At 39.4% G+C, this 27,254-nt stretch overlaps 1 protein-coding gene and 1 pseudogene across 2 annotated transcripts; both read left to right on the forward strand.

Annotated features, from left to right (window-relative positions):
- LOC143582150 (uncharacterized) lies at nt 1-2,432 on the forward strand. The gene is made up of 8 exons (XM_077064780.1): nt 1-95; nt 386-542; nt 649-734; nt 1,084-1,196; nt 1,273-1,338; nt 1,477-1,586; nt 1,674-1,739; nt 1,830-2,432. The coding sequence occupies exons 1-8, from the start codon at nt 1-3 to the stop codon at nt 2,172-2,174; spliced, it is 1,038 nt and encodes a 345-aa protein (XP_076920895.1). The 3' UTR covers nt 2,175-2,432.
- A 4,923-nt stretch (nt 2,433-7,355) lies between these two features.
- Nucleotides 7,356-10,887, forward strand: LOC143582151 (asparagine--tRNA ligase, cytoplasmic 2-like; annotated as a pseudogene). The gene is made up of 8 exons (XR_013143938.1): nt 7,356-7,877; nt 8,216-8,452; nt 8,867-9,472; nt 9,552-9,737; nt 10,146-10,210; nt 10,291-10,420; nt 10,534-10,592; nt 10,704-10,887. The product of XR_013143938.1 is annotated as an asparagine--tRNA ligase, cytoplasmic 2-like (transcript).
- The last annotated feature ends 16,367 nt before the right edge of the window (nt 10,888-27,254 follow it).

Raw genomic sequence — 27,254 nt, forward strand, 5'->3', positions numbered from 1 at the left:
ATGTGCGGGCGTTGTCGGTGTTCTATCCGTCCAGATGACATCCCTCGCTCTTGTAACGTCGGTAACCGCCCCGTTCGTTTCCTCGATACTCACCGGTAACTTACAAATCTCTTATATATGTCTTTACAGTCTGTTGAGTACTAAGTATGTTTCACTTCTTGCTGATATCAGTTTATGCTTTTCACTTATGACCAGTCTTAACGTTTCACTTATTGACCGCTTTTCACTGCTACTGATTTTAGGGGCCTAATTGTGATTTTTACAACACTGATGTTTTGCTAGTGATTTGATGTATTTTCACTGGTGGTGGATTGCCAAATTAATTAGTTGTTATGTAATGGTTCTGGTTCATTGTTAATTCTATTATTTTGGATGAAAATTTTAGGTTTCGTCCAGCATATAACGTTTCACCAGGATCAAACGTCCCTGTTGTTCGAAGAGATACAGAAGCTGGTGGTCAAGGAGCTGTTGTGCAGTGCATGAAATGGGGGCTTATTCCAAGTTTCACCAAAAAGTCCGAAAAGCCTGACTACTATAGAATGGTAATGCCTCAATACATGTTCTTGGTTGATGACATTATAAACAGCTAATTATTTAAGGTTTGCGATATTATAAAGTTATTCAGACAGATTGATTTTTGTGTTTTAGTTCAATGCTCGATCAGAGTCAATTGGTGAAAAGGCTTCCTTTCGACGCCTTCTTCCTGGAAACAGGTGTTTGGTTGCTGTTGAAGGGTAAGTACAAGTTTTGTACACGCTGTATTGCTGTAAATGTTTTTGTAGAAATAAAATTGTATTCAGTCTTTCTCATTCTCTATTGTAAATCTTTAAAACATTCTTTTGTTTGAAAATAAGAGCTTTTAGAACTTGGTTTTCTGGATCAGAGTAATGTCTCTTAAAGCTTTAGTATTGTCAGCTTACAATTTTCATTTGTATGCTGAAGATTTAGAACGAAGTTTGATGTCTGTATGTAAGGAATTATTGTTAGTAAAGGCTTATTGTAATTAGTGACTTTATATAGGAAGATGATTTTTTTTTTGTTATTAATAAAACCGGTTTAACATTTATCGTTTACCATTTCCAGATTTTATGAGTGGAAGAAAGATGGCTCCAAAAAGCAGCCATACTATATTCATATGAAGGATGACCGCCCCCTTGTCTTTGCTGCCCTTTATGATTCCTGGAAAAACTCTGAAGGTAGCACAACTTTTTACCCTTTATAAAATTATGCTTTCTTTAGTTCTCTTGAATGATTTTTGTTTTGGTGCTACAGGGGAGATTCAGTACACCTTCACTATTTTGACAACACGTTCTTCATCAGCCTTAGGTTGGCTGCATGGTTAGTTATGTCTTATTTTATTGAGCATCTTTTTTTTATGCTCTTTTATTTCATATTGACAACTAGTGAGCTAATATAACTTGTCACACTAATTATTTACATTAAGAAATAAATATTTTAGACTTTTGTTTATTGTAGACAGGATGCCTGTCATATTAGGGAACAAGGAGTCAATTGATGAGTGGCTAGACGGTTCTTCATCTTCCAAGTTTGATTCGTTACTTAAACCGTACAAAGAGCCAGACTTGGTAAGCCCACATATTTTTATAAAAGATGGTTATATTATTGAAGAAAATTAGTAGTTTTTTTATTACCATTATTATGTAATTTTGCAGGTTTGGTACCCTGTAACCCCTGCAATGGGAAAACCTTCATTCGATGGACCCGAGTGTATCAAGGAGGTATGAAATATGGGTTGGTGCCTGTTGATTTTTATATATTTGAAACTTGCCACTAATTTTATATATTTAAATTTATAACTAAACATTCAGGTAAAGATCGAGGAAACAAAACCGATCTCAATGTTCTTTGCAAAAAAGGTCACTAAAAAGGAAGACCAGTCAGCGCATCAAGAGGTAACCGAAACAGACAAGCCAAAAGGCCCGAAAGAGGAACCCGAAACAGACATGCCAAAAGGCTCGAAAGAGGAGCATGCAACTTCTGCGGGTCCCGGCACATGGAATCTCAAACGCGAGTATGATGACATTTGTTCTGATGTAAAATCGCCTGCTAATGAAGAAGCTGGCAAGCAGTTTAAAAGCCCGGCTAAAAAGGGAAACTTTAAGAGTCCAGGTGATAAACAAAAAACACTATTCTCGTACTTTGGGAAAGGTTAGTTTTTTTTAAATTTTCACGAATGTGTAAATATACTTGATCTTTTGTTGTATCTGGGATGGCTTTGTTGTAGGGGTTAAACTTTGACTGGTTGTACCTTTTTGACATGTGGGTATGAGACCCACAGTTATGGTTAAGATGTTTTTAATGAAATTGAATGAACTGTCTAAACCGAAGTGAATCGGTAAGTTTGGCCGGTTTGAGATTTATTCAGTTCAGTTAACGATTTGAGAAAGCAGGTTTAATGGTTTGGTTCAATGCTGGGAACACGGAACCAACTGTTAAAAACCCAAATGTTTATTTTTTTTTCTTGCGATTTTTGGAATATGGTAGCTATGAATATGCATAATATTTTTGTATTTAATACAAGTTGACAGTTTTGAAAGAAAATAAAAATGTTTTAACTGTTCATATTGCCAAACACAACCCAACCAACTTGGCCTGTTTGGTTTGTTGTTTTTCCAAAATCTTACTTGGCAATTCAGCAGCAAAGTTTTTGTCGAAACTGACAGAGCTGGTATCTAAGTGTGTTGCTACTTACAGTTTTTCTAATGACTGTAGGTAGAGGTGCAAATACCAGTTAACCGGTTTGTCATACCGGTTATTGATCAACGTAGCTAAAACCAGTTATTTAAAAAAGCAGGTAATAAAAAAACCGATTATTAACCGATAAAGAATCCGGTTTCAGTTCCCTTTTACTTACTGTTTCTCACTTGCATAACCTAAACTGATTCTTATTCTGCTGTTTTATCGGTTACAAACTGGTTATTAGGTCGCGCTGGTTTCGGTTACTAACCAGTTACAGCTAGGCCAACCAGTTATTTTTGAGATGGTAACTTTGGTGGGCCAAAAAGGGAATTTTTGGTTCATAGACGAAAATGGATCAGTTTTACCTGAAACACTTTCTGTTCGAGTAACAAACCAATGGTTAAGGGATCATGCATGTAAAAACCAAACACGACAAGGGGTTACTAATCAAACAAATGTAACCAGTAAAATTCCATTCATATATAGCAAATAGCAAAGCTATTGGTATAAGATCACACGAAATGTTCTTACAGCTCGCGGACGGCCAGTAATCTGAATTCATAACTGCTGCCTGCATCAGACTACAATCAAATTTCAAAGTTCAACATAACATTTATAACCAAATAAAGTCTAAAAGAACACAAAACAGTGGAACACAGTGTAGTCTTAACCTTCAAACATTAGATATGAAGCTAAAATCACAAAATATACCAACACTTAACACATAGGAAATAGTCGGGGTTTGAGAATTGGTAACGTCAAATAATAGGCTTCCATGAACCTTCCTTTTGATACCATCTTCATGATGAACTTCTTTACTACAAAAAACGGGTTTGCCACAACCTGACAATGTATCACTAATCGGGATCTAGACCGGAGCTTTATACGCCTGTTTCCCAACCAGACCGTGCTGCTCTTTCTCCTCCTACGCTCGTGGCGTTGGTGGCGGCACCATTTAATCATGGTGGCGGTGTTGGTGTTGGCAAACATAGGGAATGTTGTAGCTTCTCTTTTAAACATGCTTCTTTTCATGTTGTTCTTTCTACTAGTTGGTATTAATAGTGCTTAACTTGAGGAGTTCGAAGTTTAATGATCAATGATCTTAGTGGTCCCATGTAAATCAATGATCATTATCACTAAATTAATATCTAAACCCAATTGCTTAGGATATTTAAATATTCTTTTTGGGGATTTTATGGAGACCAAAATAGCCTAAGTCTCGCAAAGTGGACATGTTGGGTGGGTTCGGAGCAAAATGAATTCGAGTTGAAATAGGTTGTTTATAAAAAGTATCAATTTTCGTTGCGGATCAAAATGGGATGTCGTCAAATTGGGAATCGGGCTAAAAGCCTAAAATGAGTCCCTTTGTGAAAAGGTAACAAATTAGATTCAACCACTATATGGTGGTTAGTGGCGACAGTGGAGGTGGTTGCGACAATGGCGCTTGGGACTTCTATGTGGTGGTGCTAGTGTTGGTGGCGGCGGAAACAAAAAACAGTCACCAATGGTGCTAAACCATTTAACAAAGTTAATAATATTTTCCGTTTTAATTCGACAAATTTGATACGACTCAAATTGATCTTTTGACTAGTTTCGTTAGACTCGTATTAATTCATCTGAGTTGACTTAAATGAACCCATACACACCATTTTTTTTACCCGCAGCATGCCATTATTTATAGAATGAGTCAAGACTGTCACCTTTAGAATAACGGGTCAACCATGCGTAATGTTTTTACCGAATTGGCCAATATGATTTTTTTTTATTAATTTATGTTAAGAGGTGTCAAACATGGTTACAAGTTAAAACATATGTTATATCAATAATAATTTCTTTTTTATTAAAATGACTTGGGGAGTCTAGCATTTAATATTAAACTTTTAATAAACTTTTTTTTATAATTCACTCGTTAAAGATAAAACATAATTAAAATAGGCGTATAATCAAGATGGAGAAGACGATATTGCAAACGAACAGTGTTGTAATAACTAAAATACAATTTAATATCATTTTGTGGTGATTAGATCATTGAAAATGTGTTTGATATTTTGTGTTAATTGTGTATTAAGAATGATTATAGGAAAGAATCCCTAATACATTATTAAGCAGGGGTGAAGGGTGGGGTGGCTACTTGCTCGAGTCATGATTAGAGGGGGATGCATATTGCTTTAAAACTGGCCTTAATGGTCCCAAAGGAATCCGGCTACTATTTGTGATCAAATTAGTGGACAATCATCTGCTTTATCAACAAGATTTACTTTTAATTTAATTATCTATATTTAGAAAAAGTCTAATCTAAGTAAAGTGTTCAGTTGTTCACAGTCCGGTTTGATCCGCTTTGACAAAAATTCAAACTTGGTAACTTGCTTTAGTTTGAACAGTTCGGGCGGTTTAAAACTTTAAATGGTTTATAAACATAGCTTGTATCATTAATGAGATGATCATTAACACACAAAGATTGGTTTTAGGAGGAAATTTGTAGTTGCAAAACTTGTGACACATGGTAGTTCTTAAAACAATTTCTATAATACGAGAATGAAAATGAGTACATCGTCCAACTTTTATTAGTATCACTTAAAGAAGGCACTTAAGTTGAGTTTGCATAACTTGTATCACTTTATGAGTTTGGTAGTGAACAAAGAACACAAACTAGAAAATTTTCATCAGGGAAAAAAAATTTAATTTGAGTTTGCGTTACAACATTGAAATAAACTAAGCCTGGCTAACTAGGGTGTTGGATGACAGCCAGAACGGGCCTTGGTTAAAATGAGTTTTGAACATAATGAGTTCGGGTTAATAAACAATTTGGTTTGAATCAAAATGAGTTCTAATTTCTAACATAGATATACATGGATTGAAATGAGTCATTTTGAGAAAAAAAAATTATTAAAATAAGTCCACCCGATATATGTTTTTGTATTAGCAAGTGACGAGTGATGGTTGTGATGTTGCCTAATGTGGAGGCGGCGGGTTGGTGATGGCGACCTTGATGAAGACAAGGTGGAGGGAGTGGCAGTGGCGGCGGTGGTGATGGTGGCGACAACAATGATGGTAGGGTTGATGGTGGTGACGACAATAGTGGTGCCGACTAATGCAATTGTGTTGATGGTGAGAAAAGGGTGGATGTGGTATTGACGATTGCAAATGATTGTGTATTGATCAGGGTCTGTACAAAGATAAATATACACAACGACAATTTAGATATTTCAAATATTTTTATTGTGATGTTGATATGCATGCATTATGATTGTAAAAACATAAAGTTATATACAAATTAGAATGGTAAGAAAATAATGTACCCAGAAATCCCATTGGATGTTTTTTAACAAATACTAGCTCGCTTGATATGTCACTTTAACAAACTATGGAGTATGCCCGATACCCGTCAGACATAGGGCCGGGTACTAGATGCAATTTTATAATCACACAGAGACTAAGATTACCAACACTCATCTCAAACCCAATGCATTGCCATCCTTAGTTATGTAACATTTGTCCATTTTGACCCATTTAATTTTAATAGATCCAAATCAACGCGCCGTCTAATTTGAGTTGATCCAGGGCAGGGCCGACTCAACGATGTTGAAGGCCTAAATCGAAATGAGATTTTGTGACCCAAAAAATTCTCTCATTATTCCGAATGTCGAAGCGCCCTTTGAAGGCCATTGGCCATTCTGGGCCTCAACCTGATTTCGTTTTCTTATCATAAAAGAGGCCCGATAGGCCTCAAATCAAATAAAGTATGATCAAATCATCAAATGCTAATCCTTAACTCTTGATTCTTGAAGACCATATGTTGTGGAGCTGGAAAATCACATGGTCGATATTATATTGTTTTGAGATATCGGCCCATATGCAAATCCCTCAAAATTATATCATCTTGATTGATTTGTATTTTGTTATAGTCCAAATTTATTTTTAGAAGCACCCAGCAATGATACATATGGGAGGCGTCAATTGGATAGAGCAACGTTGTTATGGTTAACTGGTCCAATCACATCTACATGATATTCAAAATGCTTTCTTTAATATGTATTATAATATAAAGTAAGTGAATTGATGAGGAATATGTCAATATACTACATACGTATATACAACATTATACTTTTAAAATGGAAAAAGAAAATAATAACAAAAGTTAAAAGAGAAAGTTGAGTTTACATGATCAATCCAACTCATATGATCTTTTTCAAGCCTCAGGACACGCTCGTTTCACATAATTCATAGCAAATTATTGAAACTCGAATTTAAATCCTGCAACCCGAAATGTTCAATTTAACAAGACATGAAATTCGAATTTAAATTTAAGTGAATTGCAATAAATCCTTTCAATTTTAGAAGAACCAATAACCACAAAATATTTTAAAAGGACCCACATCCGGATTCGCTTTTTTATGAATCAATTTTCCCGCGAAAACTAGCCAACTTTTGAAGAATACCAAACCCTTGTCTCTACACATTGTTTTCTCTCATTTCTTTCACTTAATAAAAATGGCGATTGGCAAATTCCAGACACCAAAACATCTTCTTTCTTCATCATTAAGCTTTAGCTTACCCACAAAAAACCAAATTCGTTCTCAAGTAAAGCATCATCCTTCACCATCACATCAGCTTCCAATCACCATAAAACCCAAATCAAATCATTCAATCCAATCACCTTAACCTCAATTCCAAATACCCATCCAAACCCATCTCTTAATTCAGCCTAATTTGTCTGCAATGTCTTCTGCACACCAAGTGTTCGATGAAATGCCTAAGCCAAATCCAACACCTGTTTCGACGCCGGTTCCGACACCGATTCCACTGGATCGTTCAAAATACTCGAAACGGGTGCTCTTGAAAACGATTATGGACCGTGGGGACGGTGGATTGGGGTTGACTGATCAGAGGGTTGTGGTTGGTGGATGGGTTAAGTCTTCAAGGGAAATGAGGAAAGATCCTCTGCCTGGAGCTCAGCCGCCAGCTGGCGGTGATGCGAAAGCGGTTGATGGTGGTAAGATGTGAAATGTGTTGAAGTTTTTCAATCGAGAATACCGTTTCTTCGAAGCATTATTAAAGTGTTTGGTGGGAACGTTGTTCACACTAAGGAGAAACTTGAAACGGTGTTTCCGAAACAAGCAACTCCTTCGGTTTCAATATTGCAAATAAATGATGGTTCTTCTGTGATCAGCCTCCAGGTATCGTAAAATGACCGATTTACCCTCTAACGTGTAAAGTTACGTAAATATACGCAGTTTTATACATTTAGGTTGAATTGTAGAAAGCCCGCTATGAAAAGTCTCAGTAACATTGTAAAATAACCATTTCATCCTTTAACGTATAAATTTACGTAAATATTCGCAGTTTTTTAAATTAAGTAGAAAACCCATTTTGAAACCCCCCCCCACAACATTGTAAAATGACCATTTTATCCTTGTGCAAGTTTACATTTAGGTAGAATGATCATTTTACTCTCTAACGTGTTAACTAACATAAGCCTTCACAATTTCATACAACAACTTATTATTTGATGTAGGTCATTGTGGACTCTTCCATAGCTCCTCCAAGCCAGCTCATGCCTACCGGAACTTGTATACTAGCAGAAGGTGTTTTGCAAAAACCGTCATTGCAAGGAAAACATGCAATCGAGCTCAAAGCCGAAAAGTTGTTGCATATCGGGGTAGTTGATCACGATACTTATCCTTTATCAAAGAGAGGTTTACCTTTGGCTAGATTAAGAGATTGTGTGCACTTTAGACCTCGAACAACCACCGTAAGAACTTCAACTTCATTGTCTTTTTCCGTATTTTACTGTTTTTTGTTTAATAAGTGGGTGAGTCGGGTCGTTGGCCCTTTGGGTGATGATTAGAAATGGTTTGGGTCAAAAGGGTCATTTTTATTTCTTGAAATGGGCCATTATGGCAAAAGTTTATCTTTTTTTAACAATTCGTGTGTTCATATACGAATATAAAAAGTATACTCTTTCAATATTTTCTACTTCACGTTCACCAGTAAGATAGGTGGGTCGGGCTGTTGAGTAATGGGTCAAAACAGGAATTTTGTTTCAAAAAGTAATCTTTTTATGTAAAGTATCAGTTGTCAAAATATAATTGAATAAGTTATATTATATCAATAGTTTTCTACTTTTTGGATGAGGTTTTGTAAGTTAACGTGACGGGCTTTTTAGGTGGCATCGGTTATGAAGATACGAAACGGGCTGAATCAAGCCAGTCACACCTTTTTCCAAAACAACGGGTTTATTCACGTGGAGGTCCCAATTATAACCGCCACCAACACCGAAGGCTTTCCCGATGTCTTCCAAGTTTCAAGTTTAAAATTTTCTGCTAAAGATTCAAAAAAAGACGAGCCCGTTTCAACAGACGACACAGAAAACATTGATCTTGATACCGTAAAGCTTTCGATTGTTGAAAAAGCTAAGAAAGTTGAAGAACTTAAAAGAACTGATAGCAATAAAGAAGCACTAAATGCAGCTGTTCAAGATCTTCATAAAACAAGCTTATTGGCTGCTGAACTCGAAGCGAGGTCAAAGTCAAAGTTGAAGTCGAAGTCAAAGTCGAAGTCAAAATTGGAGAATGTTAAGACGGATGATGGTTTCTTTTCTAATCAGGCTTTTCTTACTACTTCTGGAAGTCTTCATCTTGAAAGCTGCGCGTCGGCTCTCGGAAACGTGTATGCGTTTGGGCCAAGATTTCAAGCGGATAAATCAGATTCGAAAAAATATTTAGCGGAAAAATGGATGGTTGAAACCGAGATAGCTTTTTCAGAACTTGAGGTTGATATATATGGTTCTTGCTTAAAAGTTTTTGATTTTTTTAGTATATATTTAAACACCTTTTTGTTTCGGTTTTCAGGATGCGATGAATTGTGCTGAAGATTTCTTGAAGTTTATATCGAGTTGGGTTTCCGAAAGTTGTTATGAAAGTATTCATTTTCTTTCAAAAAGAGTTGACCGTACGATTCCCGATCGCTTAAATTCATTGGCGTCAACAGTATTTGAAAAGATCACGTATACAACCGCCGTAGAAGTTTTGAGCAAGGTAAGTTTCAAGATTTCACTTAAACAAGCAACTCAAAGGTAGCACAATGGCGGATTGGGTAATGGGTCTAACATGTTGGGGTAAAAAAAGTCAACTTTTTTATACGGGTCGTGCGGGGTTGACCTAAAGCACTTTCTTTTTTGTCAAAATATAAGTTTACTTAACTCTTAGAACAAAAAGATTCATGAGATTTTATGAATCAAAATTACACTTTTGGCTACTTTTGACATGTTTGACCCGTTTGACCCATTTGACATGTTTTTTTATCTGCTTGACCGACATAAGTGACATAACCCAAATCGGACCATTCATAAGTAAATGGGTTGAAATGGCCACATCAGCAAACAAAGATAGTATTGTTATAATCAAATCAATTATTATGACTTATAATTGATTATTATCTTTCAGGTTACAGACAAAACCTTTGAAATCAAAATCGAATGGGGCGTTGCTCTAACAGAAGAACACGAAAGGTTTGACCCGAAGAAACAAATTTTCTTTATTATTATTATAATTTTAATTATCAACCTTCACACATAATTTTCTAATGCAGTTATTTGGTTGACGAGTTCTACAAGAAGCCTGTAATTATTTATGATCACCCTAAAGAATTAAAACCGTTCAATGTGAGATTAAATGATGATGGGAAAACCGTTGCATCATTCGATGTGATTATACCAAAGGCAAGTTTTTTTTTTTTTTTTCGTTTTAACGGGTCGAAAGTTGACCCAAGTTGACCGTTCATAATCAAATAAGTAAATGATTGTTTTTAATATTATTAATTTTTATTATACAGGTTGGAGCTGTCATAAGAGGCAGCCAAAAGGATGAACGTTTAAGCCATTTAAGTAAAAGGTAATATAATAAAACTAGTTTGTTAACAACTACTTAAAAGTACTAAATATGATTTTAAAAACTATATTGTTACATTAATGATCTAATTTTTATGGGTTTTTTATGTTCCAGGATTACGGAATTAGGGTTGAAGAAAGATCAATACGAATGGTATTTAGATCTTCGAAAGCAAGGAACAGTGAAACATTCCGGGTTTAGTGTTACGTTTGACGTTATGGTTCTTTTCACCACGGGGCTTAATGATGTTCGAGATGCAGTTCCGTTCCCCTGACATCAAGGAAAAATCCATAATTGATCATGCTTATTGCTTAAAGGCATATGAAACTCGTTTAGTGCAAAAGTGATGTTCAAGATACTTTATAGCATGTATACATGTAAAAAGTTGAAAAGGGAAATAAGTTTATGGTTTGGTTTGTGACCTTTATAGTACTTGATTGATCTTATTAAACCTTTTGGATATTTACTCAACCCGGCCCATTTTAACATATTTATTAATAAATATAACAAATTAGATTTTAATAATTTATATTATGACTCATCATATTGTCAATTAAACAAGTAACACTCCTCGCTCTCAGTTTGTGGTCAAAGTAATCACGCTTGCTTGCCAAATTATCTTAGAATTACACTTGATTTTGCTCACAAGAAAGATACGTTACCTTATTTCCTGTGTAAGTGTGTAACCATCTCTAAGAAAGAAATTGGGCATCCCCAGGCATATGGGCTATGCGTATGGGCTCCATACACTTGCACGTTAGGCGTATGAACACAAGTCTATGCGTATGGAGTCCCATACGCATACAACTCAAGCGTATGGACTCTATTCTATGCTGAAGAAACACTAACCGGACCCCGGGCAGATTACTGGTAACCTGGGGGTTAGATAGATGTTTCCCACGAGGGGTTAGACCCTTGGAAGATGGTTCTTCTGATAACCTGCAAAACAGACACCGTGAGCTCGTCACTGAGAAGGGGGGGGGGGGTTCCTCCTTGTGACCACCCTCCGGCGTGAGAATCAGACTAGATTGCTCTTTAAATATAAAAGTATATTAAGAGATTGCTAGAGCAGATATCAGGTATATATGATAAGATAAGATGTTCTAAGATGATCATACCATTGGGGTATTTATAGCCGAAGGTAGGTTTCCAAGGGGTTTAGCCGGCCCAACACGCTACCAACTGTAACCTATGCACGTGCCTTGCCTGTGAGTGGTGGATAGGTAGCGGCTGACACAGAGCAGGCGTGTCGTGCACTCTTCCTCTTCTGCCAACTACAGGCTAGGCACGTGGTATGGCAGGAGTTGGTGGGTAGGCGGCGGCTATTGGTCACAGTGCTGTGGCGTGCTGTCTGCCATGCTGCTGTCAGTGAGCTGTCGCATTCTTGGTCAGATCTTTTGTCTGTACCTCGTCAGGTATCACACAAAAGATCCTCCATCATACGGACTGGCTCATTTAGGCGGGAGTTTTCCCCCTCCCGCCTTTGCTCATTCCTTCAGGTGACACTGGGGAGAGTTAAGTGCCTTGTGCGTGTAGCCATGCTGCGCGGGTGGCCTTCCCTAATGGCTTGTATCCGAGGCTGCGGGGACAGGCGGAGTCCTTCACCATTGGGAGGCATTTCCTGCGGGACCAGCTTGCGTACTGCGCGTAAGGACGTTACGTCTCTGAGCATGGTTGGTCCTGCGGATCCAGTTGGTCTCTGCGCAGACGTCCCTGTTTAAGGTGAGTCTTGCGGGTCCAACTGGGCTCTGCTGGGACCTACCTCTTCAAGTCCCCCCAGTCCAATGTTCTTCTCATGAGTGTTTAATAAAATGAGGTGAACTTTTGGACTTGAGCAAAGGGTTTTGAAAAGGGTTTTGTAAGGTTTTCCATGGGGATTCTTTCCGCGGAAGTCCTTGTCACTTGCAGAAATGCCCGAGTTTCCTGCTTGGTCTTTGGGTATGATGCGGGTAGGTCTGTAACCTCCTCGCAAGTCAGGAGCATTGAGTCCCAGTTGTATGTATTTTCCATGAGGTTTTGGTAGTTTTGAACATAGTGATCAATTATGTTAAGATCACCAATTCCATCTTGGAGCTTCAAACAACGTAGTTCTCGACGTTCCCGCTATGCGGGGATGTTATTTCCGTTTCCGCAAGCATTGCCCAGAAGATCCTTCTTGGTTTCAATTCCCAGCGGAGCGCTAGGTATGTGAAGGGTTTTGCCTTAACACTGTACCTGTGCTCGTCTTACGGTTACTTTACTTCCAAGGTATTCCTGGCGTCAATTCCCTGCGGGTGTTAGGTATGTGAAGGGTTTTGCCTTTACACTGTACCCGCACCCGTCTTATAGTTACTTGGTTGCCGAGGTACTTGGCTTCAATTCCCTGCGGGTGCTAGGTATGTGAAGGGTTTTGCCTTAACACTGTACCCGCATCCGTCTTACGGTTACTTGTTCACCAAGGTTTTCTTGGCTTCAATTCCCTGCGGGTGTTAGGTATGTGAAGGGTTTTGCCTTAACACTACCCACAGCCGTCTTACGGTTATTTGTTTGCCAAGGTTTATTTGGCTTCAATTCCCTGCGGGTGCTAGGTATGTGAAGGGTTTTGCCTTTACACTGTACCCGCATCCGTCTTACGGTTACTTGCTTGCTAAGGGGTAAGGGGTATTTTTCCGCTTACTTTTTAATATTTTCGAATTTTGAATTTTGAAATTCGAAGAGTTGGTGAAAAGATAAGTCCAAACCTCTGAAACGTCGTGCGACGGTTTCTTCTGACTGTGTCAGGACGTGCAGGGAGTTATGGTGACGTGACAGAACATGGTCATTCCAGTTGCTTTTTCAGGCGCGTGGGCATGGGATTTCGGGCGCGTAGCCGCGAAATCTCTGGCATACGTCCTTGTGACAGATGTTGCCAGCTTGCTTTTGCCACGCGTCATAGTTTCATTGCACCTTTGATTTCTCTCTCTTCCGTATTAAATTCATCGCATTAATTGCGATTACTATATAAAGGGGGAGAGGGTTATTTGCAATTCACACTTTTCACTTTCATCTCTTCTTCTCAAGTAATTTCCGGCGAATTTTTCTGTTCAGTAAAGCATTACCCTGAAATCTCTTTTCATCTTTCTTCCACCATGTCTTCTCATGATGCTGATGACCAGAAGACTGCTGGCGAATGCCAGTGCTCTCTTCCTGTCGATCTGTACCAGTATATCGTCAGGAAGTTCATGCTCGAGTCTCTCGAGCCTGAGTTTCCTGAACCCCACCATACTGTGTACGATGCCCCTAGTGGCAAGATCGGGGTTTATGCTGCATTCTTTGTCTACGGAAACCTTAGGTTTCCGTTGACAAAGTTTGTGTACCGTGTCCTGGAGAGGCACGGTGTGCACCTGACAGAGGTGCACCCCATGGCCATTGCCAAGGTCCGGCACTTTGAGTGGGTGTGCCGGATACTGGGCCTTGAGCCCCTCGTTGACCGTCTGATGACCTTCTACACTTGGAGGTGCATCCAGGGGTGGTACACTCTTACAACCCGTATCAAGGGTTTAAAGATTTGTACCACCGAGCGGAGTCTTCGCTCATGGAGAAGAGAGTTCTTCTTCATATCCGCTCGCGCCATCCCCATCGCCATGAAGTTCAAGAATGGCCAGGCGCTTCCGAACCTTCCCGCCCTCAACTACGAGGAGGCGGAATGGTTCTCGAAGATATCCCGGGTCCAGTCCCCGGTTTTCCGTTTTTCGGAGTCGGCGATGGTGATGCTGGGGATGAGCCGGGTGTGGAAGGCGGCGAATGCGGATAAGGTTCCGATCGTCCTTGAATATGGTTCGAACTCTGTCCCTTATGGTACGTCTTGTTTCATTTTGCTGACTTCGATTTTTTCTAACTTTCTTGTTGATTTCAGAGGGGAACGATCTTCAGTCGCTCCTGAACCCGCGGGAGGAAGATGGTCCCGCGCGGATGGGTACTCGTGCTCTGGACGAGAACGAGTTGCCCATCTTAGAGCAGACCGCGGGTCGGTTCGTGGAGGTTTACCCGCCAGGCCAAGAGATCCTGAGCCACCGACGGCCAGGTAAGCCTATCTTCTACCCTGAACCTCTCAATGCTGTGCCTGCTGCTGGAGTTGACATTTCTTCTTCTGAGGAATCCGCAGAAGGTCCTCCACTGGTGCGGAAGAAAAAGGCTGCCGTCGGGAAAGGCAAGGAGAAGGTGGCCTCTACGGCCGACCCGGTAGTCCTATCTGACTCGGAGTCAGATAGTGCAGAGGTGGCGGGGAAGCCCGGTGGTGAGGAGACCACCGCTCCGGAGGCTGTAGCTGTTACCTCCGGGGAGGCAGCGACGACGACGGTTACCGGTGTCAAGAGGCCGGCTCCATCGGGTTCGCCCCCGCTCGTCCGTACGTTCAAGCTCAAGAAACCCCGTAAGTACCCCCATAATTCTTGTCTAGATTTGTTGTTTCAAATAAATTTTTCTAACACTTTTGCTTGTGCAGGTGTGGATGTTGACGCATTCCAGGGTGGAGTTGGAGCAAGTATTCCCCCGCCAATGAGGGAAGGCTCGGTCAGCCTTCCCGAGGCGTCGACCCAGGCGTCTGCGCCTGCTTCCGTTGGTTCCAGCCTTCCTGAGGCTGTTCCAGCTGAGAAGGTGTCTCCGCCGGCCGTGAGTGCAATTTTTACAGCATCTTTCACGGAGCCGGCGGTTACTGTTGCTGAGGAGGCGACGCCAACAATGGCTACCACAGCGGCTGCCACTATACCTGCGCCACCGGCACCGACGGCCGGACCATCAGGTACGCGCCGGGCTTCCCGCCGATCTATGCCACCTTCCCATCTGCCTGACCTGTTGGATGGATTTCCTTTAGGTTCAGGTGATGGGTTTGGCGGCTATCGGCCTGTTATTGACCCTACAGGTACGTAGGGTTCTTTTTCCTGTGTATATTTTTGTCATCTTTTCCTAACTGCCTTTGTTTCTTTTGCAGTGTCGGATTCCAATGAAGTGTATGTTCCAAGATGGAACATACGCCGAGGAACAACCCTTCGCACCCCTGTGGAGTGCGTGGATTGGGCTCGCCACGCTGCTCCTCATGGTGCGTTGGGGGAAGCCATGGCTAGCTACCAGGAGGGTAGGCTAACCAATGAGCTTCGGGTTCTCCAAGCCCGGATGCAGCCCCGCGTCGAGCTGCTTTGTCGTGAAAACGACAAGTTAAAAGCAGCTCGCGCCAAAGAAATATCTGAGACGCGGGCTCTGCGGGAGGAGAACCGGCAGTTGGCCGCTGCCGCCGCCGAGAAGGAGAGAGCATTCAAGGCCCTCGAGGTTGAAGTCCAGGCGCGACTCGAGGCCCGCTCCAAGGCTGCCCAAGCTGTGAATGAACAGCTTCGGCTGGCTAAGGAGACTGCGCGAAACTCAACTGAGAGGGCTGCCAAGGCTGAAGCTGTTGCTGAGCCGCTTCGCGAAGAGAATGAGCAGCTTAAATGCAAATTAAAGGCTCTTCAGCATGCTCATGACGCCTTGGCAATGGAAGATGCCAAGAAGCTGCAGGAGATCCTTGACCAGAGGGGGGTGCTTGACCGCACTGAAAGGAAACTCAAAAGCGTCGAAGAGGCTGCCGCCAAGGAAGTTCAACTTGCCAACCTTGATAAAAGCGGAGCCGAACGTGCTTACAAAGAAAGTCAAGCTACCCTCCAATGGCTGCTTCGAGAAGCGTTGCCTCAGGTATCTTTATCTTTTTCTTTACGCTTTCCGCTCGTAATTAGAAAATGTTCTAACTTGTATTCTTTTGTAGGTTGTGCATCGGGTCCTTTCTGAGACCTCTTATGACGATGCGATGAGCGCAGCCCTCAACGCTTCTCATGAGGATGGGGAGAAGACTGGCTTCCTGCTTGGTCTAGGGTTTGCTGAGAGAGGCTTTCCGCCCTCCAACTTCCCTTTATTCAATGTTAATACTGAAGCTGCTTATGACCAAGCTGTGAACCAGTACGCTGCCTTCCCGCATCCAGTGGTGGAGAAGGTGAATGAAGCTGCTGCTGCTGATGATGGGCTAAACATCCTTAAGGCTTTCCTTGGGCAGCCGCTCTCTGACGGTGCTGGTCCAAGCGGAGGTGGCCCTGAAGCCTGATCCTGAAGATCCCTTCCCACTGCTAGGATAGACTTAGCTTTGTATAGATTTCTTTTAGGCGGGTAGTTACCCGGCCACTGTTGTAATATATCATTGAAATATACGATTGTTATTCCTTTCATTGGATTCTTTGCTTTATAAACTTATGACTTGCATACTTAGTTTAAAATAGCAATTTTCCAAGTGTTTAGAATAAGAACCTTTGAACGTGGTTGATAGTGGGTTAAAGTTTCGCTTCCTCCTTCGTGATTGTGCGGGTAGAACCGTCACTTGCACTTGGTAGGATGGCTAAACTTTAACTTTTATCTAACCTGCGTGTAGGTTTTTCTTACTTTTTGAGGATAAGTTAACCTTTGAACGTGGTTGATAATAGGTGTGAAGTTTTGCTTCCTCTTTCGTGATTGCGCGGGTAGAACCGTCATTTGCACTTAGTAGGATGGCAAAACTTTACCCATACCTGACCTGCGTGTAGGTTTTTCTTACCTTTTTAAGAATTTTGTTTTGAACCGTTCGACGCGCGGTTGTCGATAGGTTAGTGTTCATCTTCCTTTCATGATTCGTGCGGATAGACCGGCACTTTCATTTAATGGAATAATTGAACTCTTCTACTTCAACTGACCTGCGTGAAGGTTTGCCACGTTATTGGGTTCGTGCGGGTAAGACCGCCTTCCCACGCAACGACTTCACGTAATGTGAATGCCGTCACCAGTGTTGGATAGTTTTAACCGTTCGACGCGCGGTTGTTGATAGGTTAGTGTTCATTTTCCTTTCATGATTCATGCGGATAGACCGGCACTTTCATTTAATGGAATAATTGAACTCTTCTCCTTCAACTGACCTGCGTGAAGGTTTGCCTGTTGAGGATAAGTTAACCTTTGAACGTGGCTGATAATAGGTGTGAAGTTTTGCTTCCTCTTTCGTGATTGTGCGGGTAGACCCGTCACTTGCACTTAGTAGGATGGCAAAACTTTACCCTTATCTGACCTGCGTGTAGGTTTTTCTTACCTTTTGAGGATAAGTTAACCTTTGAACGTGGTTGATAATAGGTGTGAAGTTTTGCTTCCTCTTTCGTGATTGTACGGGTAGACCCGTCACTTGCACTTAGTAGGATGGCAAAACTTTACCCTTATCTGACCTGCGTGTAGGTTTTTCTTACCTTTTGAGGATAAGTTAACCTTTGAACGTGGTTGATAATAGGTGTGAAGTTTTGCTTCCTCTTTCGTGATTGTGCGGGTAGAACCGTCACTTGCACTTGGTAGGATGGCAAAACTTTACCCTTATCTGACCTGCGTATAGGTTTACCTTTTCCTCTTAAGAATTTTGAACCGTCCCACGCGCGGTTGTTGATAGGTTGGTGCAGTTCCCTCGAATGATTCATGCGGATAGACCAGCACTTTCATATGGTAACTTTTTTCCCCTTCAACTGACCTGCGTGAAGGTTTATCATGCTTTTTGGGTTCGTGCGGGTAGGACCGCCTTCCCATGCAATGACGTTTTTTGTAATTATGCGGTGAAAACCGGCATATTAGTGTGTACAAAAGTATAAATGTAAATCATCAGCTTCGACGTTTGAAAGAGAATCATTTCCATTAGAAGTGGCTCTTGGCCTTTTCTGTACAAATTGGAATTGATTATATGCAAACTGTGTAATTGAACTCCCTTCCATGTTGGGACAGGAGTGCCATCGAGCCGACACGCACCTGTTTCGGGATCTCGTTCTTTACGCAGCATGTAGTCTCCATATTGAAGCTGATTTTTTATTCATGTTTACCCCAGCCATGGTTCCACACGCACCTGCCTGCCTGCTTAGCTTTTATTTCGCCACGAGGTGTGCGAGCGTCCCATCTCTGACAAATGTTTCGACCATGTCTTTTACGTCTATGCATTCTTCAGTGTTGTGGCCTTTTGTTCTGTGATAGTCACAGTACTTGCTCCGATCAGCATCGTGACGATGTCGGATTACTGGAGGCTTTGGCCATGGGAGCTCTTCAGTAGCAAATATGTCAGTGACGCTTTTGGTAAGTGGCGTCCATCTGGAGTTCCGGTGCAGCTTTACATTATCCCTTTCACCCAATCGGTGCTGTAAGCCGGATGAGGTGTCAAAGTTTACCCTTGACTGCCAAATGCCTTGCTTCCGTTTTTTGTTCAATCGGGCGGTGAGGACGTTGTCCTCTCTCGTCCTCTGGGTGTAAAGGTTTGTGCTCTGCGGAAGGTCTCTACCCAGTTGCTTCTCCGTTTCCGCATAGCGTTTGGCTGCTGTCATGATGCCATCCCATGTGGATGGCATTCCATCTTTACCCGTTAGGGTGCGGATAAGCTCTGGGTCCTGCGCGCCCTGGATGAAGGCTGCGCGAACAAGATCCTCGCTGATATTGCCCAAACTTAACTTCTTTGAGTTGAAGCGAGTGATGAAGTTTGGCAGAGATTCATCTTCTTCCCGTATGCATTTGAGGATTGTCCATTGCTCCTCGGTATACTTTCGCTGCTGGCTGAAGTGTTGGCTAAACTTCTGCTGGAAGTCTGCCCAGTCGTAAATGTGGTTAACCGGTAAACGATCAAACCAAACCCTAGCAGCCCCCACCAGCGTCATTTGAAACATGTAACACCACGTGGGTTCCGTCCAGTTGCTGACGGTTGCCCCTGCTATGAACCTGTTCAAATGGTCGTCTGGGTCGGACATACCATCATAAGTGCCTATGTTGGGCATTTGTTTGGCACTTTTTGGGGCAATTGCTTCCGCAATGTCCCTTGCAAATTTGGACGTTCCCGCATTTGCAACGTTCGGTCTGAACGTTTTGGAGAAGTCTCGTGAACTTCCACCTGTGCTTTTTGGTTTGAAGGCTTGTCCAAAATGCCTTCTCGGTTGGGAGTCCGTTTCCTTACGCTTCCCTTTTGCCCTATGGCGAGGGTTCGCGTCGGAGTCGGATTCCTCCGAGTCATTGTCCAAGTATTCTTCGAATTCGTCGGCCTGTTGGACGGAACGCAAGCGTTCGTCCAACTCAGCTTGGAATTCCTTTTGTCGTGCCTCCGCCCATGCCTTAACTTCATCGAGAGTTTGGCGGGGGAGTCTTGTTCGTTTTTCAAACTGGGTATCGGTGAATCCCAGTGGGCGATTATTTACTGCACTTGCCCCAGCTTGGGTAACTGGGGTAGTGTTCGTAAAATTTACTTCACTTGCCCCGGCTTGGGTAACCGGGGTAGTGTTTGTAAAAACTGTGTTGCCGGTATTCCCTCCAGTAGCTGGGGTTGTGGTTACCGGAGTTTCTTTAACCATCTTTCTAGAAGTTTGAAAAAACTGGAGAAAAATGAAGTTCTAGCTTTATGCACGGATGGCGCCAATGAAGAAACACTAACCAGACCCCGGGCAGATTACTGGTAACCTGGGGGTTGGAGAGCTGTATGTTTTGGCACCCATGAAGAAACACTAACCAGACCCCAGTCCATACACTTGCACGTTAGGCGTATGAACACAAGTCTATGCGTATGGAGTCCCATACGCATACAACTCAAGCGTATGGACTCTATTCTATGCCTATGAGCCACCATACGCCTACATCCAGGCAAATAAGCTCAAGTCTAATTGCATGAGGCATCATACGCATACAATCCATGGATATGAGCCTATGCAAGACATGTACACAACCCTAGATTAATTAACCTTAGTCTATTCAAATAGTCCTGGACTCATGGACATAAAATATTGCACTAACACACTCTTTGGGTCATCCAGAATCTACATCTTTGCGAATTTTGCAATTTTAAAGTTTTAATCCATGCTTTAGAGTTTAGATCGTCTAAATAACACCGAGGTGCATTTGGGATCCAATCTTGCACAAATATAATTTTCAAATTTTAATTTAGATGAAACCTTTGACGTATTTGACTTGTTTTAAAGGTTTTGTTAGTTTCCTATATATGCGGCTTTATCACACTAAGGGGGTGCACCTTGATGGTTAATAACTCAATATACCATATCTTTATATGGAAACGAATTTATCATACCTTTAAGAATAAAAAAAAAATAATTTTTGCTATGTTGGAAGAAATGAGTTTGTTCATATGTGGTGCTATATCATGCTGATCGTAAATAAGTGAGATTATGGTTTATCGATCAAGAAATATTTTTAGAATCAAAACAAAAAAAAAACTCAAATCCATAATTTATCATTTTAATGATTTTTGTGAACAATCAAGTATTATCTAAAGATATGTGTCAACTATTCATATTATTTAAACTACAACCAATTATGCTTTGGCACCCATGAGACTGGGTTACCTTTAGAAAAAAAGAAACCATTCGTAGTTACCAGCCATAAGCATTTATGCTGCTTTATAATGCTTTGGCCGCATTCTCTCGCAACATCATGATCGAAAACATTAAAATAAGCCTTTCGTAAAATCGTATTGTCATCATCTAGCCAGAAAAATTCCCCAACAAACTTAGTTGTTTCACGAAGATTCATGCGAAAGTTCCAATGGAATGCGTCTTTTGCGGTCATTGTTTTGTTTCCAAGATCATCTTCCGTAGAGTAAACATGAGCAACGAGACGCCCGATGTTACCATCAATCACTTGCATCCAATACGGGTCGAATGAAGATGTTACAAAGTAAACATGAGATAATGTTAAAACCGAAAGGAATAGAAAATATGTTGAATGGCTCCTGTTAGGTTTGTTGATGGTTAGCCTATGAGCTTGTTTCCTTTATATAGATGGTATTTGAAAGAGAGCCTGATGACTATTTATTATAGTAAAAGTTGTTACGTAGCTTCTTAATCGCGGATCTTTAATTACATAAAATGGTTTTAAAGATATTAAACGCTTATCTTGGTTTTACATTTAAAGCCTGCAGGGATTAATTAATGAAAACATACGTTTCAATAATAAGCGTTATAATGCTTAAGTTGGAGTTTTGGTAAGCTATCACAATACTAACAATTCTTGTTTGTAAATATAACTGAAAGTATTTTTTTTCCTTATAAAATTACATGTAATTCAATTTCCTATTTTATCTTGAAAGACCAACTATCTTGTCACGGGAAGTCCCGTTACTTTTACTAAAATAACTAATTTAACAAAATTACAAATAGCTTTAATCATGTTAAATGCTTTATAAAAGGTTAATCCATATATACATATTTGTAAACCTTTAAAACAACAAAATTCAGTTAACAAAGTCTAATACCCATGAAAATATCTACTTATATAAAACAGAAAAAAAAACATTAAAACTATTTTTATCGGCTGGTGGTGTATTTGGAAAACGTCAAACGAGAAGATTTTTTGAAGCCACGTAGGTGAAGATTGAAGATATTATTGATAGAACTAAATCGTAAGGTTTTTGTGGTACAAATAAAGGTCTAGGTTTAAATATATTATGCGGTCGAACTATGTTCTTTTAACTTAATGTAATTTTTTGATTTTGTGGCCTCTCTTAGAGTTGGGAGAGGGGATGAGTGTGGTGCTTTTGTTTGGTGTGTTTTATAAAAATCACAGTTCGAAAAAAATTTATTATTCATTTATGATTAAAAGGAAAAAAAAAGTTACCAACCAACGTTTAAATGTGAATGTTTATTATTGATAAAACCATAAATAGCCAGGTGCTAGTCGCAATTGTGAACATCGAGATATTGAGACCATACGAGATGATAATCGAGCCGAAATATTAAACGTTGTATTAATAACAGAATGATCACAGATGAAGGTACATGCGTACATGCATACGGTTAAGCTTGATCCGCCTGGACGTGCACCTCTAGGCGGCCTACCATCCTGGTGAGATTTCGACAGCATAACAGTATGACAGTGAACCAAATGCCTAGAAATTTTACCCATACGCATGAGTTTAGCCGTTATATAGGCCTCAATACGCTTTGGCATCCCCATGCATATGGGATGTGAGTTTGGAATCCATACCACGTGCATATTAGGCGTACCTTTGACGTATTTGACTTGTTTTAAATGTTTCGTTAGTTTCCTATATGTGGCTTTATCACACTAAGGGGGTGCACTTTGATAGTTAGTAACTCAATACACCATATCTTTATATGGAAACGAATTTATCATACCTTTAAGGAATAAAAAAATATTTTTCGCTATGTTGGAAGAAATGAGTTTTGTTCATGTGAGCCGACATATGTGGTGCTATATCGTACTGCTCGTAAACATTTGAGATTATTGTCTATCGATCAAGAATTATTTTTTGAATCAAAACATAATAAAAGAACTCAAATCCATAATTTATCATTTTAGTGATTTTTGTGAACAATCAAGTATTATCTAAAGATACGTGTCAACTATTCATATTATTTAAACTACGACCAATTATGCTTTGGCACCCATGAGACTGGGTTACCTTTAGAAAAAAAGAAACCATTCGTAGTTACCAGCCATAAGCATTTATGCTGCTTTATAATGCTTTGGCCGCATTCTCTCGCAACATCATGATCGAAAACATTAAAATAAGCCTTTCGTAAAATCGTATTGTCATCATCTAGCCAGAAAAATTCCCCAACAAACTTAGTTGTTTCACGAAGATTCATGCGAAAGTTCCAATGGAATGCGTCTTTTGCGGTCATTGTTTTGTTTCCAAGATCATCTTCCGTAGAGTAAACATGAGCAACGAGACGCCCGATGTTACCATCAATCACTTGCATCCAATACGGGTCGAATGAAGATGTTACAAAGTAAACATGAGATAATGTTAAAACCGAAAGGAATAGAAAATATGTTGAATGACTCATGTTAGGTTTGTTGATGGTTAGCCATGAGCTTGTTTCCTTTATATAGATGGTATTTGAAAGAGAGCTTGATGACTATTTATTATAGTAAAAGTTGTTACGTAGCTTCTTAATCGCGGATCTTTAATTACATAAAAGGTTTTAAAGATATTAAACGCTTATCTTGGTTTTACGTTTAAAGCCTGCAGGGATTAATTAATGAAAACATATGTTTCAATAATAAGCGTTATAATGTTGAAGAAACACTATGTGACCCAGGGCAGATTACAGATAATCTGTGGGTTAAGTAATGTTTCCCACGGGGATGAGGTCCAGCAGAGAAGGTTGTTTTTCAGATGACCTGCAAAACAGACACCGTAAGCTCGTCACTGAGAAGGGGGGGTTCCTCCTTGTGACCACCCTCCGGCGTGAGAATCAGACTAGATTGCTCTGAATATAAGTGTATATTAAGAGATTGCTAGATAAGACAAGATAATGAGATATCAGATGATGTCCTTACCATTCCAAGGTGTTGGAGTATTTATAGCCGAAGGTAGGTTTCCTAGAAGGTACAGCCGGCTGAATAGTATTCCTGTTCTACCAACAGTGGGCTACGCACAAGCCATGTTGGTTGGTGGATAGGCTGCGGCCGACAGTGACAAGGTCGGCTGTATACTGTTCCTTTACTGCCGGCTATGCACTGTTCCACCAACTGTAGGCTGCGCACGTCCCACAGTAAGGGTTGGTGAGTAGGCAGCGGCTAATAGTGACAAACAGTACTAGAGGGTGCACCTCCTCGTACTGTTGTCGGTGAGCTGTCACCCTGTGATTGGTTCATGGGTGTCTCTGGTCAAATCGTCTGTTTTGCCCATACCTTGGTAGGTATAGTACAAAAGATCTTCCAGAAGCATACGGACTGGCACATTTGGGCGGGAGTATTCCCGCCTTGCTCATTCCTTCAGGTGACTACTGAAGTAGCAAGAGTTAGTGCCTTGTGCGTGTAGCCTTGCTATCAGTGCGGGTAGCCTTCCCTGATGGCTTGTATCCACAACTGCGGGAACAAGCGGGGTACTTCACCATTGGGAGGCTTTCCCTGCGGGTACAGCTGGCGTACTGCGCGTAAGGTCTTCTCTGAGCATGGTGGGTCCTGCGGAAGCAGTTGGTCGTTGCGCAGACTTCCCTGTTCAAGGTGAGTATTGCGGGTCCAACTGGGCTCTGCTGGGACCTACCTCTTCAAATGCTTAAGTTGGAGTTTTGGTAAGCTATCACAATATTATCAATTCTTGTTTGTAACGTAACTGAAAATATTTTTTTCCCTGTATAAATACAAGTAATTCAATTTCCTATTTCATCTTGATATACCGACTGTCTTGTCACGGGAATTCCCTTTACTTTTATTAAAATAACTAATTTAACAAAATTACTAAAACCTTTAATCATGTTAAATGCTTCAAAAGGTTAATCCATGTATACGTATTTGTAAACTTTTAAACAACAAGTTTTCATTTATAATGAAATATCTTATAATGATTATCATCTTTTTTAGAATTTGCTATTACGTTAAAATAATATAATTACAACTTGTAAATTAATCAGATGCATTTTGTTCGTGATTATGAAGAAATTGCGTGAAAATGCATCTCGTATTGGTATGAATAATCATTAAAATATATAATTTGAACTTATTAAACTATTTAATTTGATAAAATATAGATTTTTTAAATTTAATCATTTAGTATTTATAGTTTAATTGTATTTCTTTTTTTATTTTGACTTCAAGTACATCATATAGATTTTAAAGCTAGTATAATAATAAACAATAAGAATTTAAAAAATTGAAAACGAGATGGTGACAATGGACAAACTATGCATGTTAGGATTCCGTTTATCACGCATTTATTCCCTGCTAATTGCTACACACCCCTCCTCCACTCTTTCCCAATCATATGCCAAGTTTTTTAATTATTTTGGAATAATTATTTGTTAAATTATGGGATTTATTCATAGCCAAGCTCCTTTTATTTGTCAATTATCATTATAATCATCGTGATTTTACCACCATAACGACAACTCAAAATTCTTGTGAGTTTTAGAATCCATAGATCTAAATATCTCTCCGAACTATATTGGACACTCTTATTAAATATTTTGATGGTTATTTGAAACTTAAAAAAAAATAATAATAACGAATACACATAATTTGTTATATAAACCATGAACCATAAATTATTAAAATGGGAAAGTGAATATGATTATAACTATGTGCATAGAATAAATTATCACAATATTTCAATTGACAATCATAACTAATAATAAATTAGTTACCACTTAGCACTATAGCCCTATGGGTAAGGTTAAAATAAAAACCTATTTGAGTTGTGAAAATTTTAGAAACTCATTCTCAACCACATGTTTTTAATTAAAGTTTGAAATTTATGGTACATAATTAAAGTTTATAAAAAATGTAAATATAAATATAATTTTTTCTCTCTCCTGAAAACATATATAAAAATTAGTAAAAAAATGTTAAAAAATAGCAAAACATTTTTTTTTGTTTTCGATGTTTTGTATTAAATGTTACAACATATATTACGTGTGTAAAAAAAAAAAAAAAAACAATGTTACATAGGGTTATCACAGGTTTTCACAACTCAGGTGGGTTTTTATTTTATACTTCTCCATAGCCCCTGGGTAGCCCCATACCATTTATCATTAGTTATCACTTATCATTGACGACCCTTTGCAACTAATCAACAGTGAACTAAAATTCACGATTATCGTTAATGTTAGTTATGACTTATGATTAGTTTTCAAACAATTCTCAATTAGTAATGCAAATACAAAGCACTTAAGTACCATTTCAATGAGATAAAGAAAAGTTTTTCCACATAGACTCCACTTACTTTTGGTTCGATGGGTGTTCTCAAACTTCAAAGATGACAAAACAAAGTAGTCTTCACAAGTGATATTAATAGGGGTGGCAAATATAATCCATGAATTGTATTAAAATGTATATAATAGGTCAGAATAGATCAAACTAAAAAAAATGAATGAAACGGGTTGACATTTCTTGAGTATTTCTTTTTTTTTTATGAAACAAGAAAAACGGAGAAAACTTTTTAGTTTTTTTTACTTTTTTAGTTTTTGATTTATATTTCTAGTTATGATTTTTTTTGAATTAAGTCAAAATGGGTCGAGATTTCAAAAACCTCTCATTAAAAAAAATAAAAAAAAAATAATTAAAAAATTATAACTCAAAATATAAATAAAAAACTGAAAAACTAAAGAAATTAAAAAGTTTCAAAAAAAAAACTCAATAAATGTCAACCTGTTTCAATCATTTTATTTTTTAGTTTGACTAATTCTAACCCATTGTATACATTTTATTACAACTTATTCAACCCATGGGTTACATTTGCCACCCCTAACTATCATGTAATGTTAATTTAATTTCATATGGTTTTCTATTATTATCATAAAAATATAAAATTATCAAATAAACACAATTATTATTATTATTATTATTATTATTATTATTATTATCCAAGATATACTAGCATACCATCTTTTACAAAATATATACTAGGTGTCCAAACGAGCCAAGCTATTCAAGATTGGATAGATAAAAAATTCGAATCAAGCCGTGCTTTTTCGATCTCGAGCCGAGTCAAGCCTCAGACAAAGCTCGTTTAGTTTATCGAGCCTTGACTCAAGCCTCAAACAAAGCTCGTTTAGTTTATCGAGTCCTGACTCAAGCTTTATAGAAGAAGCTCGTTTAGACTTCTATGTATTAACTTCACACTACATAGCCAAGTTAGAGTCGAGTTTGGCTCCTTCAAGGTATATTGCATAAGTTCGAGTC

This window comes from Bidens hawaiensis, unplaced genomic scaffold (assembly GCF_021521415.1).
Source record: "Bidens hawaiensis isolate Kalapana, Puna unplaced genomic scaffold, B.hawaiensis_p1.1 tig00031471_1, whole genome shotgun sequence".
In the NCBI taxonomy this organism is placed as follows: Eukaryota; Viridiplantae; Streptophyta; class Magnoliopsida; order Asterales; family Asteraceae; genus Bidens; species Bidens hawaiensis.